General features: G+C 40.8%; 2 protein-coding genes across 8 annotated transcripts in view; one reads left to right on the top strand and one right to left on the bottom strand.

The window, feature by feature from the left end:
* The window catches only part of ripor2 (RHO family interacting cell polarization regulator 2), a 61,701-nt gene extending 47,937 nt beyond the window's left edge, over positions 1-13,764 (top strand). For 4 of the 6 annotated variants that reach the window (XM_079656440.1, XM_079656441.1, XM_079656438.1 and 1 more), the window contains exons 7-23: positions 1,704-1,853; positions 2,412-2,475; positions 2,832-2,875; positions 3,434-3,559; positions 3,821-3,969; positions 4,804-4,933; positions 5,321-5,467; positions 5,833-6,573; positions 7,201-7,385; positions 7,686-7,848; positions 7,947-8,079; positions 8,610-8,771; positions 9,296-9,469; positions 9,898-10,097; positions 10,215-10,298; positions 10,503-10,593; positions 11,224-13,764. In XM_079656440.1, the coding sequence (XP_079512566.1) occupies positions 1,704-1,853; positions 2,412-2,475; positions 2,832-2,875; positions 3,434-3,559; positions 3,821-3,969; positions 4,804-4,933; positions 5,321-5,467; positions 5,833-6,573; positions 7,201-7,385; positions 7,686-7,848; positions 7,947-8,079; positions 8,610-8,771; positions 9,296-9,469; positions 9,898-10,097; positions 10,215-10,298; positions 10,503-10,593; positions 11,224-11,324 (2,844 nt within the window). In that variant the 3' untranslated portion in view covers positions 11,325-13,764. The remainder of the gene's footprint in view (positions 1-1,703; positions 1,854-2,411; positions 2,476-2,831; positions 2,876-3,433; positions 3,560-3,820; positions 3,970-4,803; positions 4,934-5,320; positions 5,468-5,832; positions 6,574-7,200; positions 7,386-7,685; positions 7,849-7,946; positions 8,080-8,609; positions 8,772-9,295; positions 9,470-9,897; positions 10,098-10,214; positions 10,299-10,502; positions 10,594-11,223) is intronic. The other 2 variants (XM_079656439.1, XM_079656443.1) reach the window with 2 other exon arrangements.
* A 1,388-nt stretch (positions 13,765-15,152) lies between these two features.
* Positions 15,153-18,801, bottom strand: gmnn (geminin DNA replication inhibitor). Of its 2 annotated transcripts, none has more exons than XM_079654229.1 (7): positions 18,720-18,801; positions 18,241-18,312; positions 17,363-17,440; positions 17,126-17,279; positions 16,945-17,027; positions 16,591-16,701; positions 15,153-16,462 (listed from the first exon to the last, which is right to left on the bottom strand). In XM_079654229.1, the coding sequence occupies exons 2-7, from the start codon at positions 18,295-18,297 to the stop codon at positions 16,265-16,267; spliced, it is 681 nt and encodes a 226-aa protein (XP_079510355.1). In that variant the 5' UTR covers positions 18,298-18,312; positions 18,720-18,801; the 3' UTR covers positions 15,153-16,264. The 2 variants fall into 2 exon arrangements, with proteins under 2 accessions (XP_079510355.1, XP_079510356.1); XM_079654230.1 differs by having other exon boundaries at positions 18,247-18,312; positions 18,720-18,793.
* Positions 18,802-19,655: the final 854 nt, after the last annotated feature.

Here is a 19,655-nt window from a genome sequence, read left to right as displayed (position 1 = left end):
TGTATGTATGTGTGACCAGATATGTTATTTTAACATCAACAGTTTCGTTACTCATCCTCTTGGATAGAAACATCACATTTTCACCAACTGAAACATTCATGTGCCCACCCACCACAACAAAACCATGCTCTCTCTATACATGTAAACATGTCCACAAACAAAGGCAGTGTACGGTTCACACTCAAAGATACAAAAACAAACACACAGAAGCTGTTAGTACGGCAGGAGCCCAAATGGCCCATTTTCTCCCACTTCTCCCTAATGAGTTCCATAAAGAGCGCGAGGCATCAATATTTCAGCGTCCTCGTCAGGCAGCCTGCAATATTTCCTTTTGATGGGGCGCACCAGAGGTGTTTTGTTTTGCACGGCTGCCACTTCGATCAGATGTGAATTCAGGGAAGGCAGGAAATGATGGAGACAGGATGCGGAAGAACTGGACTGCTGGTGAATTGTGGTTTCTTTGAGATGACTCGGCAACATTAGAGAATGAATGAACCCCTAACTATGTTTGGACTCTTAATTATGTTTTGAACATTTCCAAGTTTAACTGATGCAGTTGTATTGTACATTGGGATTGCACTAAGACTTTAGGCAGACATTTATTCGTACCCTACTTTCCCTAGTCCAACATGACCCCAACACATCTAGTTTTGATCATAGACTACACAAGAAGTTGATATAGTCAATGTGATGTCACCCATTTGTGACATATTTTTACAACCAACATTGGCAGAAGATGATGGACCAAAGTACAATCTTTTAATTCTAAAAAATATCTATTTTCAGGTGACCAAAATGTTTCAGTTAACTTGAAAACACATTGAGAGAACAAGAAAAAAACATTTAAGATATTCATAATTATTCAGAATCTTGTAAGATCTAGGAAAGTAGCCCACAGAGTTCAGACCACACAATTCATATTACCTTTCCAGAAAAGTCCCCATTGGGTTAAATTAATCTTAATCATTAGTGTTGTGGTTACAAAATAATCTTATCTTGATGACTCATTCCAGTTGAAACTCCAACGTTTCAGCTCCACAGTAAGGCGGCAGGATGTGGATGGACTCGTTCCCTCTCCCTGTGGGTTTTGGGTTAGATCAGGCTGGTGCTGCAAACTGAAATCGGGCAGACGTCTCCAAATGAGCTCTAAACGCCGTCTGTTGTTCCCCCCTCTTTGGGAGTGTCCCACTGGGCTTGCAGCCACTGGAGAAAACAGTCACACTGATACATAGCAGCTGTATCTGCTCACTGCTTTCTCCTCTGTGTATCTCTGTCTTGTCTCATCTCTCTTGATAACTGTCCTTTATCTATATCTGACTTTCTCTTTCATTATTTTTGCTATCCACCCGTTCGTTATCTCTACCTTTACAGCCTCTTTTCTTTTTTCTGGAGTCTGAACATTGTAAAAGTCACATTTTATTTAGACACTCTTTATATACATGTCATCAGAATTTCTTCCTATCCTAAATGCCTAGTTTTGCTGTTGTTGAAGACCCAATGCTAATTACTTCTGACGCCCCGGGGATATTTTGCTGTTCAACGTATGGAGGGGTCCAAACTTCAAAGGCTTGCTTCGTTTCATTAGTGCAGAAGTTTCCCTTTCCACGAATGAACATGAGAGTTTGCAATGGAATATACATACTAGTGGCTTCTTTCTTGTGTAACGTTTATTAAAGATGGAGGTACTCTGTGTGTGCTTTCAGGTGGACGAGCTGTACGAGGCCTTCTGCATCCAGTGCCGTCTGAGGGATGGAGCCAGCCGGATGAAGCAGGCCTTCTCCTCGTCTCCCTCCACTAAAGGCACCAAGGACAGCATCGCAGAGGTCAACCGCCGCTACAAGGAATACACAGAGGTACTGGCATATCGCAGTGTTTAAAAGGGGCCAACTGCTCAAGAGAAATAGGGGGCAGCCCTCCTGGCTCCATACAATCCAAATGTAAAGTCATATAAACAAACTACCTACTATCTAATAGCAGGGAAACGGTACCCAATTTCAACCAAACTGCTAAATATACAAAACTATCAAAATGTACATGAACCCTGTACCTTTTAATGTGATTTAAAAGCCTTTGATGCAGCCTACTTGAACTAAAATATCCAATAAACATTGGCTCAAAGAGGACAACACCCACAACATTGTTAAACACCTGATACAAATTACTGTTTACTGTAATTTGTAAACACTGACAGTATTGTCACATACTTAAAGTGTGACCTTTAAATCTTGAAAACACACACATCTGTCATCACCTGTCTGCAGGGCTTACGCCGGCCGTCCTGCCTCCTCTGCTGCTTACTGTAGATTGTCAGTCAAAGTCTCTTCAGATAACGTGATTACTATTGTTGTTCTTGGCTGGCGAAACGAAGGGCTGTTTATGTGATCAGTGTTATCTCTCACTCAATTCTGCAGAACATGAGCACGTTCGAGAGCGAACTGGAGAACCTGCTCGGAGAGTTTCATATCAGAATGAAAGGTAAGGAATATGACAAGTAAACCCACTCACAACCGGGGTTCATTTCTGAAAAAAAGAAGCATTAATGCTCTGCTGTCTGCAAGAATGTTGTGTGCTGACAGCTGATCATCACTACACAACCTACCTCCTGTTTGGAGCACACTCCTTTTTCAACTAGAACACTTAGAGTTCATCATTATGTAACAGAAAGGTCATACCTTTGTAGTTGATTTCCATTCAAAGAAATGTGTACTACACTTAAAACCTACATTGTAAATAAAGCTAAATACTAAAGTCTCCTGAAAAAACAAAAAATAGATATTCGGCTTGTCTTCTTGAAAGATTTTAAACCAATGGATTTGTCTTCTCTCTCCCAGGTTTGGCAGGCTTTGCTCGGCTCTGTCCTGGAGATCAGTATGAGGCAAGTTGTTATTTTGTTATGTAACACATGGCTGTTACAGCAACTTGGAATCTGTGTGAAATATTGCAAAACCATTTAGTTGAGGTTTAGCAAAAAGTGGAATTTGGTAGATTTCAGCTGAATCGAATCATATAACGAGACCCATCAAGTAGTGGAAAGTAACTAAATACATTTACTCAAGTACTGTAATTCAGTAAGGTCTTTAGATACCTGTATTTCCATTGCTATTCTACCTTATACGCCAACTTCACCACTGTACAATATTTCCCTCTGATATGTAGTGAACACATAATGCATCATTAATTATAATCAAATACTAGAAATATATGTTTCTGAAGTGGGCAGAGTACTTTAACTTTTGGTATACTTTGTGCTTATACTTTACTTTGCTGAAGTAAGATTTGTAATGGTATTGCTACTTTTACTTGAGTAAAGAATCTGAATACTTTTTACATCACTTTTTTTTTTTTTTTGCCATAAAGTATATATTTTGAGGCCATTAAAGAATTGTCTTTCCTCTGGCTTCAGGCTTACTTTCCTATTCTCTCCTAACTTTAGATCTTCATGCGGTACGGTCGCCAGCGGTGGAAGTTGAAGGGAAGAATTGAAGGGAACTCCAGACAGAGCTGGGACGGAGACGAGATGATCTTCATGCCTCTCATCACTGACCTCATCAACATTAAGGTAGACATCCAGATTCAAAAAACTTCACTAAACTATCACCGTGTATGGTTAGGAAAATGACAATGTAGAAATCAGACATTCATCCTACTGTACTGTATGTGCAAGTTTGTTTGTCATTGTAAGAAAACTATTCATCAACAATCATCTGACTTACGTCTTGATGTCATAAGAACATTAAACTTACGTCTTAATGTCAGATGAAGATTATTATCGTTTTCCTGGTCTGAGTAGTACATAAAAGTGTCTTTGTTCCTCCATCAGGTGACAGAGCTGAAGGGCCTGGCCACTCACATGCTGGTGGGCAGCGTGATCTGTGAGACCAAGGAGCTTTTCACTGCCATGCCTCAGGTGGTCGCTGTGGACGTCAATGACCTGGGGACCATCAAACTCAACCTGGAGGTCACGTGGTAGTAAGTAGACTTTAATACGTACAGCAAGCAGGTCACGTTTCATGTTATCCATCATGGTTTGCTTCACTAAAGTGTTATTCAGTTATTCAATTAGTTGGTTTCTTTAAAAAAGGAAAACGTTATCCCTAAAATTACCATAGGTTTATCAATTCATATCTCCATGTTACCTTGACTTCTCTCGCATGACCCCACAGTGAACAACATATCCAAGAGTGGAGATCATTCTTCATGAATTAAACTAAATCGGAGCTGCGCGCAGAAGTGTTTTAAATAGAAAGTCTTTATTGAAAGTGTGTGTGTTTGAGAAGATGTGGTCATTCTGGATAAATGACGCTTGGATTATTATGCACAGGTCATGTTTGTAAACTGATGGTTTGATATAGTTTTGCTTTTTTTAAACTCTGCCTTAATTTTCTTCAATTCATCAGGACTTTTTTCCAATTTTTGATTTGGACGTTTTCTGTGGAGGCATGCAAGGATAAAAATAAGATGTATTTACCACTGTCACCAGGAGGCTAATTTGAGCTAATATAGATTTAAAAGATGTAGTTTATTTATTTTCAGTCAACTTTAAATAAGCAATTTAAATCCATGCAAAGTCAATATCTCTCTTCGCAAGCAAAACTGCCCGCAAACACCCATAATAACCTTTATTAGTGTTGTATCTATGAATTCAATGAAATGTTTTATGGTTGTTCTGCCATCTGGTGGAGAAACATTGTTATTACAATCTATGGAAGATAACTAAGCAAATAAATCCTCCGCTCTGACAAAACCATGCTGGTAGGCATTGATAAATGGCATAACAATCTTCTTGTTTCATTCCCCCTTTAGCCCCTTCGATGTCGAGGACCTGTCTCTGTCCTCTGGTAACGTGAGCAAAGCCACAGCGCTGCAGAGACGAGTGTCCGTCTACAGCCAGGGCACACCGGAGACCCCCACCTTCCAGGAAAACTCCTTTTTCGTGAGTAAAACTCCTTTAGCTTCATCAGTGTCATCATCTAGACTAGTAAAGAAACATCAGCACTTTATGTGTTTTAGGCTACATCAAGGAGAAATTGTAGTAAAAGAGATGACTTTATGTATTTTACACCTCCATAGTCCCTGCACACTTACCAGACTAATAGCTTGACTAATGCTTGTGTTAGAAAACGCCAGTGCTACCCCTAAACTAACCCTCCCCGTGTCCCTGCTATCCTCGTCTCCTCTCCTTGCATTTCCACGTCAAAACCCCCTTACCCACACTCTGTCCCACTTTACACGTTTATCCATCCCTCCTGCATCTCACTCACCTGCCCCTCACTCGAATACCCAACACCTTGTCCCAAATGCCTGCGTGCATTGTGTAAAGAAGTGGCGGCCATATCCCGTGGAGCGCCAGCGCCTCTCCTTCCTGCACATGCTCCGAGAAACCCTGCTTGAGAAGCTCAGGCGCAGTCGCTCGTTTGGTGACCTGGCCTCTCTCCGGCCAAGGCCCAAATCCAGTCTGGAGGTCTATGTGAGTGTGTAGCGGCCCCTCAACCCTCCTTACCTGACTTTGTGTGCCCCCTTCCTCATTGACACAATGGGGATGTAGTCTTTTCTGCTGGTGTGTATACACTGGGGCTTGTCCTGTCCATTTCTGTGGGCTGCAGGGTGCACTCTTTGCATGTATTCTTGTTACCTAAGTGTGATCTATCTTGGTTGTTAGATCTGGTCATTTTAATTCAGAAAGAAAAGTGGAGTGAGACTGGATTTGTAGTGTCTGCAATCTGTTTTTCAACTTTCTCTTGAACTTTTTATCTCGACTGCACTGATTTGAAGCTATTTCTTAATCTTCCATCTTCTTGTGACATATACTGACTGTGCTGTCTGTCCCTTCAGTCCACTCTACCAGACGACATGTTTGAGAATGGCGGCTGTGGCGTGGCAGAGTGTAAGCGCCTCTCCTTCACCTTCTCGGACACCTCCGGTTCCTCGCCCAGCCCGGCCCCGAGCTCCCACGGCCAGTCCAACCCTGAGATCACAGTCACCCCCCCAGAAATAGACCTATCGTCGACGCAAATCCTGCCTACAAGGGAAGACTCCATTGCTGAGGAGCATTTAGTGGAGGAAGAAGAAGAAGAGGAGGAAGAGTATGAAGAGGATGGGGAGATGGCTAGCAGAGGAAGTCGGCGCACCAGTGCCAGCCTCGCCAGTGAGGAAGCCGAGGTGGCAGAGGACTCGGAGTGGGAGCGCACTGAGTCGCAACGAAATTCTGATTCCAACTGCGGTTCAGCGTCGCTCTGCTCTGACGGACAGCTGTGCACGGTGGCTCCAGAGGACGTTTTCTTAGATCACACCGATGAGCTGAAACCTGTGGAACTGGACACAGAGGAGGCGGGCAGCCTGACCCGGCAGCTCGTAAGAAGGCTGACCTCTTCGGAAATCATGTCGCCAGGTGGGAGCTCGACGGAGGGAGGGGGGAGTCCGAGCTGGGCGGGCGAGGGGAGCAGAGCGTTCCTGGAGAGCAGCCTGGAGGAGGCCATCCACAGCCTGCTGATGAGGCTGGAGGCCCTGACGCACCGCTGCCGAGAGCTGCAGGACCTGGAGCAGGAGGTGATGCGCCTGGAGGATCTGCTCAAGGTGGCTGAACCTTTCTGTCTCCCTTTTACATGTATACCTGTGCAAGATCTTAGGAAATCCTAGATTGTTTCCAGGTTAGAAGATAGCAAATACATTATAGCAGTCATTGGCAGGACATTCTTGGATCTTAGGCACCCTCCAACAATGACAAAATATTTATGGATATAGGGAAAATCACACAAGTTAAATTAAATAAGAGTTTATGACTTAAACTACTTGAAGCTTAAATATAGGGCTAACATTTAAATAAATAAAATGGCGTTTAATTATTATATATGTGCAGCTGCTCCTCATCTGAGGACTCCACCGACCACTGACTCATTTAAGAAGGGCCTAAAAACCTTTTTTAAAAAGGTATATTATACCCCTTGTAGCACTTTGGGATTACTTTTAGCAATGGAAGGTGCTTTACAAATACAATTTGTTATTATTATTATATAATTGATTAAGAAAATATCTAATGTAATATAGATACACATATATATAATAAGAAAGAAGATAATAACTCTACATACAGGAAATTCACAAGTAACTCTTTAACTCACTAAATGTGATAAAGTAGAAATGGTAAAGGGTTTATAAATTAATGAGTATTTACCCCCTCTCTCTCCCCCCTCTCCTTCAAAGTGCCGCCTCCCGGGTCACAGGAGCCGGTCGTCCAGCCTCAGTCTGACGGTGGAGAGCGCTCTGGAGAGTTTCGACTTCCTCAACACCTCCGACTTTGATGACGAAGACACTGGAGACGAAAACACCATCCTCAGCACCCCACCACAGAGGTCTCCGCTCTTTGATGCTGATGGAGAAAGGATCGGGTGAGTGGGAGGGACATTTACACTAAGTACATGTTGTTGTATAATAAGGTTTAACTGCTTATTGGAAGTTTCTGCACTGAAAAAGGAAACAAGATGTTTTTGTAAGGCTATCACAAACAAGTATCCAGAATAATTTAAATGTAACTGAATGCCTGCCTCTTCATTGACTAAAGGATTTGATAGAAATTCTGAATTATCTTGCATCATAGCAGGACCCCATTGAAATCCATTTAGTGCAATAGATTACTGTTCTGTGTGTTGCTGCTGCCCCCTGGTAGTGACTCTTGGTATGTGTCTCAGTGGCCAGCATCCAGAGGCCAGAGGTCACCTGAGTGAAGCCCTGACAGAGGACACCGGGGTGGGCAACAGCGTGGCAGGAAGCCCCCTGCCGCTCACCACAGGAAATGAGAACCTGGACGTGGCGATCGTCATCCACCTGCAGTACTGCAATCACCTCATTCAGGTAGATGTTTTTGAAGTATGAATGATGCATGCAAAGTAAAAGTTAGATATGAAACAATTCACTGCATCATGTATTTTTCTGTCTTCCTGTAATGACAGCTGTTGAGCAGCGGGTTGGGTTTGTGGCAGCGTCGCAGTATTCTACTAAAACTGTCCGCCCAAAGTCAGCTGTTAGAAGAGCTGTCAGAGCTCAGTGCGGACCAACTGGGATCCATTACATCTGCTGCTGACGGTAGGTAGCAACACGTGAAAACTGTTTTATTTTTTTGTGTGTTTACTGTGCAACAGTGCATCTGAGACAGGTCATCTAAGAGTTTATACCACGCTGTGTCTTGCTTGGAAGGTTGCTTTTGAAATGTAGTTACAGATTACACAGTAATGTCACTTAGTAGATTTTTACTTTTGATAACTGTTTTTGATAATTTCATGGCCGTTAAACAAGATAGAAGAACAAAGATGCAAGCAACAGAATGATTGTTATATTTAACTTATAGTATTGTTACTGGAAAGAATAACTTTGGATATAACCCCTTTTAATATTCACCATCCAAGTAATTTGTCTCAGTAACTGTAACGGATCAAATTTTAAATTGTAATTTGTTTACATAATGCATTTGCATGTGACTACTGTAGTTACTCCGCAACACTGGTTATACTTATTATTTTAGTATTTTATAAAGAATGATTACTTCACAACAGAAAGGACTCTCTGATGTGAGGGTTTGTAGCGTCTGACCTTGGTGTTGTCCTCCTCTCCCTCAGTGCTCCCGGGCCTGGCAGAGCGGCCCCAGCTGATGGCTCTGTGGTCAGAATGCAGCGGGTCTGCAGGACTGTTCCACACCACGCTGGACCGAGTGTTCAAACACATGAACCAGCTTTACACAGCAGTGCTGCAGGAGAGACACCCACACAGCGCCGACACAGGTTCACCATCTCTATTTTCTCTCTGTAAACAAGCCGAAGGGCAAAATGGAATAGTAATGACTGTTAGGTTTGAACTGATTTGTTAATTTTGTTTTAACTGTCTCCCTGAAGGAAGATGAAATCATTGTCGCTGCTTAGTTTCAAATGGATTTAATTTACATGGCACTTAAAAAGCAAGTGATTTTTGCACCAAAGTATACATGTATACGCATAAATACATACGCATATCGGCATAAATATAGATAAGATAAGATGGACCTTTATTAATGTATGTGTGCCGGTAAATTACGATTGTAACTAATTTAAAACCAGGTTGTCATAAAAACTGAAAAAGAGACATAGACAAAGAATAAAGAATATGTCAAGTTTCAAATGTGGTTTTAAAAATGCTAAATAAAACACAATTAAAGAGACTAAATGGAATAGTAAATCCATAGTAAATATTTCATAGATCTCTGCAAGTGCAGTTCCAGTTGGCTAAAAACAATTTCCCCTGACCTCTGATCTCTTTCTCTCCTCTCCAGTGATTGGTCTGGTAGTGGGTGAGATGGTGGACAGGAGCGATCTGGTGTCGGCTCACTGTCCCCTCGCCGCTGAGCTCTCCCAGGACGTCCTGACCGTGTTTCAGTTCCACGGCTACATCTTACAGCATGAGCTGCAGGACATGGAGACACACCTGCTGCATCTGGCCAGAGAAGGTGAGCAAAAGTGGGGAGACATTCACAAAGCTACAGTGCAAAACAGGTCCCTGTGTACTACAGTAATGTGTAAACTAGAGCTGCAACCATTTATCGACTAATCCATTATTCCACAAATGTAAAACAAGCTATTTTGAAATTATTCATTATAAAAATCTGAGAAAGATGTTCTTTTCAGCCTCTCAAATATGGAAATATCCTGTATTTTTATTTAAAATCTTAATAAACTGAATATCTTTGAGTTTCTTACTCACAAATCAAGAAAAATCATCAGCTTGGAAACAGATATACATAGTTTCAATTACTTTTTTCAATTAGCATTTTATCGAATAATTAATTGACCTAAAATATTATCGGTACTGAAAACTATTTTAGTATTATTATTGGGTTTAAATCTCTTGACGTGTGTGTGTGTGTGTCGTACCCAGAGGTGTTTTCAGAGGCTCTATGCAGCGGGGACTACTCTCAGTGTGTAGCGGAGCTGGAGGCGGTGCCTGTGTCCTCGCTGTGGCCCCGAAACAGCTCCCTGAGGGCCCTCGCCTCCCTGCTCACTGCGGAGGACCCCCGGGTCAACAAGGCCGCAGCCGACTACCTCTGCTCTGCATCAAACAGCCACTTCAGGACCAGAGTGAGTATTGATCGAGCGAGGGAGCCTGTTAGAGAGATGTGTGTGTGGAGGCAAACAACATCTGAAATAGTTGTGACACAAATGCTGTAAGCCATGTTTTAATGTGTGTGTCTACAGGCAGTGGAGTGCTACACCCACGCGCTGTCAGAGGCTGGAGTTCAGAGCCAGAGGGCGGCCTGCTCGGCTCTCAGCTGTCTGCAGGTCAGTGTCCTCTAACGGCATACATACAGACGTGATACTGTGGGGATATGGAGCTGCTGTACTATAGCTACTGATACTATTTCAAAGATAGCTTCGCATTTTGTCATGTTACAATAATATGTCTATGTAAGATGGCCACTGTAATCATTCATCCCTCATTTACTGACTGTGATTCATTTAGCTACTCTTTCTGTGTGTCTGTAGGCAGTAGAGAGCATCAAGGCGGTGGTCGCTCTGTGTGACTCAGCTGATGAGGAGCTACGCCATGTCGCCATAGAAACCCTGCTCACATTTGGTGAGTAACACATTAATGGAAAAACTAATGTGGCTCAGCTTGAGTTTTGTTTCAGCTGCCACAAACAATACCTCATGCTTTTAAAAGTCATTTATATGGTCTGTTTCGTTAAATCCAAAGACGAATCTATTTTCTTCAGCATATTTATAAATATGCCGAGGTTGCAAACCAGATCTGACCTTCTAAAAAGTCATTTGTAAGGCAAGGCTGTTTTATTTAAAAAGCACATTTTATACCCAGCTTAATGTTCAAGTTGTTGCTAAAAACAAATAATTTTAAGTTAAAACAACAGAATACAAATTCAGACGATACAATCTTTCGCCAGAAATAAGTATATTTCACAAACTATAAAAGTAATTGCATTCATCCCTTTTCTTTCTCACACTCACTCCCTCTCTCTGTCTGTCCCTCTCTTGGTTGATGGCTGTCTAGAGGCAATTTGTGATTACAACTATCAGAACCAATGGCAATAATGACTTTGTGAATATCATGTGAAAGCTCTCGTGTCTAACTTCAGTTGCTCTTGCAAAATCAATCTCTACTGCGTTGATCTTTAGTAGCAGGTCATTTGTCTTCACTGAAAGCTGCTTGGGGTTGCAGTGTTTATAATGACTCTTGTGTGTGTGGCAGGTGAGGAGGGGCGGCTGGCGTACGAGCAGCTGGACACGGTGCCGGGGGAAATCATCCGCCTTGGCACGCGGCGAGGAAACGCTGTTACCACTGCCTTCTGAGCCACCGTGCCACTGAAAAACATCACAAAAGACATCTCAGCCTGACCTCGGAGAACAGCCACACCTCACAGGGCTGCTCAGTGACTGATCTCTTTCTCGATCTGCTTTTTTGGCGCAGACTTAAGGATCTCCACACCGCCACATTAGATCACTGTTCTTGATACTGCCTCCTATAAGGAACTAACACGACGGTCTTAACCACAGAGGACACACAACCTAAACGCCTCCTGAACGCACACTTACACTCCTCCATTTTCTCCACTCTCACACACCCCTACACTCCCCCCTTTCCTCCCCCTGCTTTCTGAGCCATGCAGACCGGTCACGCTGAATTAAACTGGAGAGCACAAATTTGAGTGGACACAAAGACGCTGAAAGCTACTTTAAAGACCGTGGAAAGTAGATTTGTTTTGAAAAATGCATCTTCACACAAGCTCAGTCAACAAACCACTGCACAACACACTTACATCACTTACTCACTGATTTATAATCATCTCGATTGTTGCACAGTCAGTTGTTTCACGCAATATACTAACCATGATCTTTGTATAAACACTGGCTATCACAAGAGATGCTTTCTGGCGCTTTGTGTGCACTGTTGTTAGGCATGCAGATATGGCATATTTCACACAGCAGGTGGTATGTATGCACTTGTTTTCAAAGGATATTTTTGGTTCTGTTTTTCTAGTACGTTCCATTTTGTGTTTCAGGGATTCTTGTACAATTGGAAGATGTGCGTTTTGTGGCAGGGAGGCAATAATACGTTGAGAATGGCTTTCGAAGAAGAAGAAGATTTTCTGGTTTAAAAGCCCTACCTTAACAGCAGTTTACAGTCTAAAAGGATTTTGACCGTGGGTCTATTTCAGTGGAGGGAAAGTAGAAACTGAATGGGGAAACTGGTGAACACAGTGCCCACGTTTCACTCACTCAGCAGTTTATATCAGAGATTCCTCATACTTGCATTTGGACAAGTGCAATTTTTCTGTACATACTTGACTCTTTTGCACCTTGCTGACACAAGAAGACATTTGATAAAGTCAGCGCTGACCATTTGAGCCTTGATGTGTTCGGGCAGGCCGGTCTCCACAGAAACTCTTTTGTTAATCTAATTTCCTACCAGGCACAGAGCAACTCAAGGGCAATGCATTTACTGTACATTCTTACAGTATGGGAGGCAACGACAGGATTAGAAATGAAGCTTTTCTTCTGATAAGCTCCAGAATGAAGGGTTATGTTTTCGGTCAGTTTTATTTCCCTCCATCCCAACTGTGATGTGGGAAAACGGACCCGAGGTAAGCGCCTAACTCCACCTGTTCTCATTGTAACTGTACTACTGAGTCTTGTGCTAGTGCACGATGACAACTCACATTTGTTCACATACCTTATTTATTATTGACTTCTAATATTCTTTGGCGTTATCCTGTAAAAGTGCAGATAACATTGTTATGTATATGAAATGTATATTTATGTTCTATTTTGAATCAGGTCTAGTACTTGAAATATTGTTTATCGTTTGAAAAAGCTTCCTTGTTATTACGATGCAAATGATCCCATGCTTGACTTTAATTGGAGTTTATTTTGAAGGAATTATATTACATGAATTATTATTTTGAAGATTAAGATTTGCTAATAGTCTAATATTATAGATTTCCTTTCCCTAAAAGGTCCCAAACATAATGGGAAATTATATATTAGACATTTTACTTTTTTAATTACTTAAGATTTACGTAACCAAAGGAAGAATTGATTTTTAAATTATAATAAGAGCTCATAATTCATAAAGGAGAATGTATTTTTCAACATTTCAACATTTGGCCACTATACTCAGACTTACCTTTTTAAAAGCACAACTTCAAAATAAGACGAACACATAATATATGAATCTCGATGTTTGGTTCTAACTGCACAGCCCAAAAGCCATATTGAAAAAAAGCAAGTGGTAATATTTTTATGAAATGTATTTTTCTTTTGTATTATCTGCAAATGTGTGATGTTGTTACTAAAAGCTGAAGATGTTTTTTTTCTATACAGCCTTTTGCAAAACAGTGTCCATATTTTAAGAGTTACTTTTATTTCTTCCATGATGTGAATAGCATTACAGTATTTTATCCATTCACTCATTCAATGTTTGTTTATTTTTGAGTGAGCTACTTTCTTTTACAAACTTGCAGTTTACTAGTTTTTACTTCAAGTTGATTTATGGCTGTTCAATTCCTATATACCACACAGTGCAAGTTGTCAAAATCTGCACGTCTATTCTTATTTAGCGCCTGGTTTGAAGAATAACCTGGTCTACTTTACTGAACTCTTTATCTGTTTCTGTGCTGAACAGCTTCCTTACTCATCAATTAAGTTGCATAATACCATTCTCCATTGTGGTTAGCAGTATTTACTCTGCTCATCATACGTTGCAATAAAGTTTATTTTTGCATAATTAAAACTCTGAAATGGTGGATTTTTTAACATAAAGGAAAGTGTTAAATGTTCCACAAGACCAATATATATGTACAATTTGGCTAGCATTGTCTTATTTTACAGATGAAATATTGGTCCATAGTTTAATGCATAAATGAAATCCAAAAATCTTATTTTCATTTTTAGGCCCGATAATGGTTTAAGACAATAGAAAATAATTGGCAATGAAGATGTAGAGCAGGGGTGTCCAGACTAAGGCCCGGGGGCATTTTGAATCTGCCCTCAGCTAATTCTAAAAGTATAATGTAATACGGCCCACAAATGAAACTTGTGCTTGTCTTATATTGTACTTCTTAAATATATGTAAAAATATATTACACATTCATGTGTTGTTAAGCCCACTTTCAAATAGTCAATTCAAGTTGGAAACATTTTCTAACATTGATTAAAAAAAAAGGCCCAATAACTTATTTCCCCTTATTAGCGAACTGAGGGATGAGCTGCCAAAAAAATAAATGAAACCCTATGTAGAGCTGTGATATAGGCTGTTTTTTTCTTAAGACATTTTCAAGTATCAAACATTTACCTACATTTGCTTACTTAACTTATGAGGCAATATGCCTTGTCTGTGGCTCTCGGTGAAAGAGGTTTGGACACCCCTGGTGTAGAGGCTAAGGAGGGAAGATGAAAAGACAGAAGAAAGGAACGTAGGTAGCCACAGTGCAGCCTTACATAAAGGTTTCTCTGCCATAACATTGCTAACAGCTCAGGGCCACAGCTGGCAGTGAATGCAATTAATTATTGGAGAAAAATCAATAAGCCTTTCCTGCAACATGGTGGCAGATTGATCCGCACCATGGACAAAGCAGATTTCTTTGAGCGTCCACTCCGGGTGATCAGGATTGCGCCCATACTAAAAGGCAATTCAATAACAAATGTTCTGCCCATCTGTTTTTAAAAGTACAAAAGAGTCACATTTATTCTAAAAATGCTACGTTTACCTTCTGATGCCCAGTAAACCGAAGATAATTTATTTTTACATTATGGGGTCTGAAGGCTTAACAGCCGATATCTTTCATTAGGGACTTTGACCTCCCGTCAGTGAGGGGATAGGATTTAAGAATCTTGCATCAAGGTTTCAAAATGGAACAGATGCAGTCCAAGTTTTTATCTTCTCAATGCATTTTGTCTCAAGTGTTGTCTCTAGACCACGTGATAAGATGAAGTATATTGCTTTGTTGTACCCTGAATTAAAAAGGTTCAATAATGCATTCAGTTATGTTGAATTGTCGAGAGTTCACCCTTAGCAGTACTTTAATTTGAAGTGTTACAAGGGCTATGGTTTACTCAAAAATGCTAAAACATACAGAAATCAGCTCAATATACTTGCACCAAACTGCACAAGAGGCCATCCCATATAACAGTAAAACATTTAATAATGTAGTTGGTCAATGTATACAACTGCAGACAGAAAATAAGCCAAGATCCAGAACTACAGATTCATTTTTCCTAAAAAAAGTGTTTATTTTAACAAGGCATTATGTACAGAGCTGTGCCATAAGGATAACATTTGTACAGTGTAAACCAAAACACTTTATGGTATAGGCCACATATAATCAGGAAGGTAGCAAAATCAATAAGGCTTAACTTGTCACAGTAGGAAAAGCACAGGGGTTTCAGTCACATGGTGTCATATTGAGTTATAATGTCAAAGGATAAAGACCCCACAGGGGTTTGGGTAGTACCTAAAGCCTTTCTCTAGCATCAGACAGCCGACAGCGTACCTGGTGGAGCTGCAGGGCTTTGTGTTAGTCCACCAGTTGCAACAAAGTCATCCGTGCAGCGACTTATCCAAAAACACCAACAATTGCTCTGGTCTATTCAAGTGTCACAGTAAGCCAATGCCCCTTACTGTGGGGACCTGCAGCACTAACGGAAAGCAGCCTTTGTTATTACTCACACCTGCGCTTCTCCTACTGTGACCAGCCAAAAAGGTCTGCTGTGTAAAAGGCCTATAATGGCTTCTTCTTTAACACAAACTTCTCAATCAAAAAAAGCCCCCGTCGGTTAAAGGCGGGAAAAAAAAATGTCCACTCTCTCACACACCCCTACACTCCCCCTGCTTTCCCCTTTCCTCCCCCGGCTTTCTGAGCCAGGCAGACCGGTCACGCTGAATTAAACTGGAGCACAAATTTGAGTGGACACAAAGACGCTGAAAGCTACTTTAAAGACCGTGGAAAGTAGCTTTTTGAAAAATGCATCTTCACACAAGCTCAGTCAACAAACCACTGCACAACACAAACTTCTCAATCAAAACCAATAAAACAAGCCCCCCGTCTGTTAAGGCGGAAAAATATAAAGATTGCATGCATTTAAAACTATTGCAGTTTCGAGTAAATAAATTACTTTGTAAAGCCAATTGAGTCAATGGATGGCCACTTGTTGCTGCCAAAGAACACTTTAGCCTGAATCTGCAAACATGTATAAGCAGGTCAAGGTCCCATGACAGAGAAGAGCTGTGTCAGTTAATCCTGCTCTGACGAAGGTCCAGCTTCTTCATTGTCCGAGGTCTCTTCTTCATCTTCTTCGTGGTCTGAGGTCTCTTCTTCCACCGAGTCACTATGACTGAAATCAGAGTCGGCACCATCCTCCTCATCATCTACCACATCAAGAGCAATATCCTGCAGTTCCTCCAGATTGTCTGGACTCTTCCCAGTCAGCCTCTAAAAAAAAAAAAGACAAGATGCAATATGTCAAACATTTCAAAAAAGAACTTTAATATAAAACCAGTTTATGTACCAGTCAGAGAATCTCACCAAACCTTACAGACTTCTAATATGAGTATGCTTACCTCAATCAAATCCGCCATGTACTGTACGTGCTGTGCCAGCGCCTGCAGCTCTCCATTTTCACACGTTAGCTGTGTTATCTGTTCCTCTTTGGCCTCAATGCATTTGTGCAGCTAAAGAAAATTTAAATAAAACCATTGAGCTTGACATCATGCTTGAAATGGTTTTATTGTATGAGATACTGAGGCAACAATCCTGCAAAAACTCCAACTGTTTATTTGCATTATGGTGAAAACAACTTCAAAATCCACTGCCCGATGGACTGCAGCCAGCTCAGTTTGACTCAAGTCAGTGGGAGCGTGGGGAAAAAGTCAATTTCCAGCTAAACATTAGCCATCTCTCAGCGATTAACTCACCTTCTTATTCTCCTGTATGACAACCTGCAAGGCCTTCCGACGCTCCTCCGCTGTCTCTTTCCAGTAGTTGGAAGGAGGAGTTTCTGCAATGAGAGAAAAGTAAGAGCAGGATATAATGAGAATCATCTGTGGTAGATGCCACAATGTGATTAAATTAAGTGCATTGATTAAAAATACATACCGACGACCATAAGATCATATGCTTCACTGGTCATGCCATCTGTTGAACACTGAGTTTCTTCTGTTTGTGTAGATTTGACTTCTACCTTCACCCTCTTTGGACCTCTAGTTTGTTCTGAGCTCCACAGTTTCCGTTTGGGAATGATATTTCCAACCTAAGAGAAAATAAGGTTTTCTTTATATGATTAAATGTTATAGGGAACAATTCAATAACCAAAAGGAAACTTCATTAACTTACATTGCCAGCTAAGGGTTGGAGGACCTGCAGTCTTTGCCTGGGAAGACCCATTGCCATCTGAGATGGTTTGAAAAAGCTCTGGATGACCAAAAAAAACAAACAGGTGTTACCTTACAGCTGATTAGATCAGACAGAATGGTTAACAAAGGGCAAGATCATAAACACTTCAGATGTGTTTAGGGAAATTCAATCGAATCACACGGGAAAACAACATCACCCGTGTTCTCATTTTCAAAGCCTCCATTCACCATGGCTTAGCATAGCTTTACTTTAGTTTCACTGTCACCATGGGAGAGGGCATAACGGAGGTTGCCTATAACACTAACAACAACTGCTGCCATGTGCAACGAAGGTGTTGAAACAGAGGCAGGGCAAAAGCCGTGGGAAAGTTCATCCTCAAGACTCATTAGCGAGCAGCCAACATGCTCACTCAGTTAATGTAGCAGCCAACATGCTCACTCAGTTAATGTTTGGCCACAGCCACAAAACACTGATGGGAGTCTCATGACAATAGTTTCTGCTATGAGGGAGACAGTCTGAAACTACTCCGGGAGGTACAGACAAAAACTAATGGGCCAAGTTGCAGAAGCAAAAAGGAAACCAAGCCTTTGAAACCTTACATTTTATTGAATAAAAAAAAATTATATTGTGAGCCTGAGGGCATTACCTCTATTTACTCAGGGGGGTGGGGGGTAAAAGGATCCCCTTTTTCTGATACATTTGATCTCGAGGAGAACATTGCTGGTCACAGATACTGAAATCTACCAGCTGAAAATTAGACATTCACACGTTTGAAGAGTTACCCCATTTGTACCCTGCGCTTTACATTTCATAGATTTTTTAAAGTAAAATCAAAACAGAACAAATGATTTGCTCACGTGTACATTCTCATCAGACTTGTGTTGGCTGTGTGTCATCTTTCCAGTGAAATTCATTTTCTTACAAGAGATCTGATGGGAAAACATGAACACGTCACTACACTTGAAAACGTACAGGAGGTTACCCACATTGGAGTAACCTCCTAGCAAAACTGACCAAAACGGCTAATTACAAAACTAGAATTAACGTTAATAACTTAGTTAAGTTATAATTTAAACGCGGTATTTATTGTTGTTAGACTTTGTAGATGTAATGTGACCTCGTTAGCTTGTGTAAAGACACGTTTAAAAAAAAAATGTCGCCACCTCTAATGGAAAAGTAGTTGCAAAAAGGTCAACAAAGACGTTAAAAAACAATGTGATTCAAGAGAGCAACGCTAAGGAAACTAACGCGTTGCTGTTGCTGACAGAAACACTTAATATACGGTTGTTAAAAAATATTACATTTAGGCACTATTGTAGTAGATAAATCGCCTTACCGTTGATAGGAAACACTGTGTCGTAGGTGGGGACTGCCTTTCTCTTCGCTGAGACTCCCGCGCCAGGGGCTTAAATAAGCCTACTCAGTCACGTGGTACAGCGTCACTCACGAGGAAGATTTTTTTCACGCTGTTGTTTTTGACATTTTTTATTCAAAATCATATCATGTATATCAAACATTATGTAGACACAAAACATTGACATCAGGGGTGAACAGGAACATTTAGATAAAATAAACAATATAAAGAATGAAATCGAAAGAACATTTTGTCCAAACAAAAGATAACATTTCAAGTAATGTATTTATCAAAATGCACCCAGTAAATCCGAAGCAAAAACAAATAGTACAAATGCAAAACACAATGGGCACACAGGGAACACTTTGCAGCCAAAAATCAACAGTCAGGACAGTTAAAAGGAGCACCAAGGAGGAACATTTATTAACAATGTTTAGACTAGGACTCGAACAAAACACTACATTTAGTAAGTAAACATCAATCAGGATTATGTGAACACTGCCAGGTGGATGAATTAGTAGAACGTGTCATTCTGTATTGTGGCAAATACAGTCAAGAAAGAGAAAGACAGAAATCAGGAAGCTTTAGTGGAACAACCGGATCTCAAAGAAACATTAGTCTCTGGGTCAGGGAGACTATCAATCAATCAATGTTTATTTATATAGCCCAATATCACAAATGTTACATTTGTCTCAGTGGACTTCACAGTTTGTACAGAATATCAGTATGACAATACGACACCCTCGGTCCTTAGACCCTCACATCGTATAAGGAAAAACTTCCAGAGAAAACCCACAGTTTAATGAAGCCTAGTGAATGCCTAGATTAGACTCACTCGTTGTGTCTTATATCATTTAAGACACACAGAGTGAATACAAATTATGTAATTTTAATTGTATTATTTCTTTTGTTTATTTG

Source organism: Notothenia rossii (assembly GCF_949606895.1).
Source record: "Notothenia rossii genome assembly, chromosome: 10".
Taxonomy (NCBI): domain Eukaryota; kingdom Metazoa; phylum Chordata; class Actinopteri; order Perciformes; family Nototheniidae; genus Notothenia; species Notothenia rossii.
This window is presented reverse-complemented; position numbering and strand designations above follow the sequence as displayed.

Coding starts and splice junctions, on each gene's coding strand:
- gmnn (XM_079654229.1), bottom strand. CDS start 18,297: ATGAATTTCACTGGAAAGATGACACACAGCCAACACAAGTCTGATGAG. Junction 17,441..18,240: donor AGTCTGATGAGAATGTACAC/GTGAGCAAATCA, acceptor TTGGTCATCCAG/AGCTTTTTCAAACCATCTCA. Junction 17,028..17,125: donor ATATGATCTTATGGTCGTCG/GTATGTATTTTT, acceptor CTCTCATTGCAG/AAACTCCTCCTTCCAACTAC.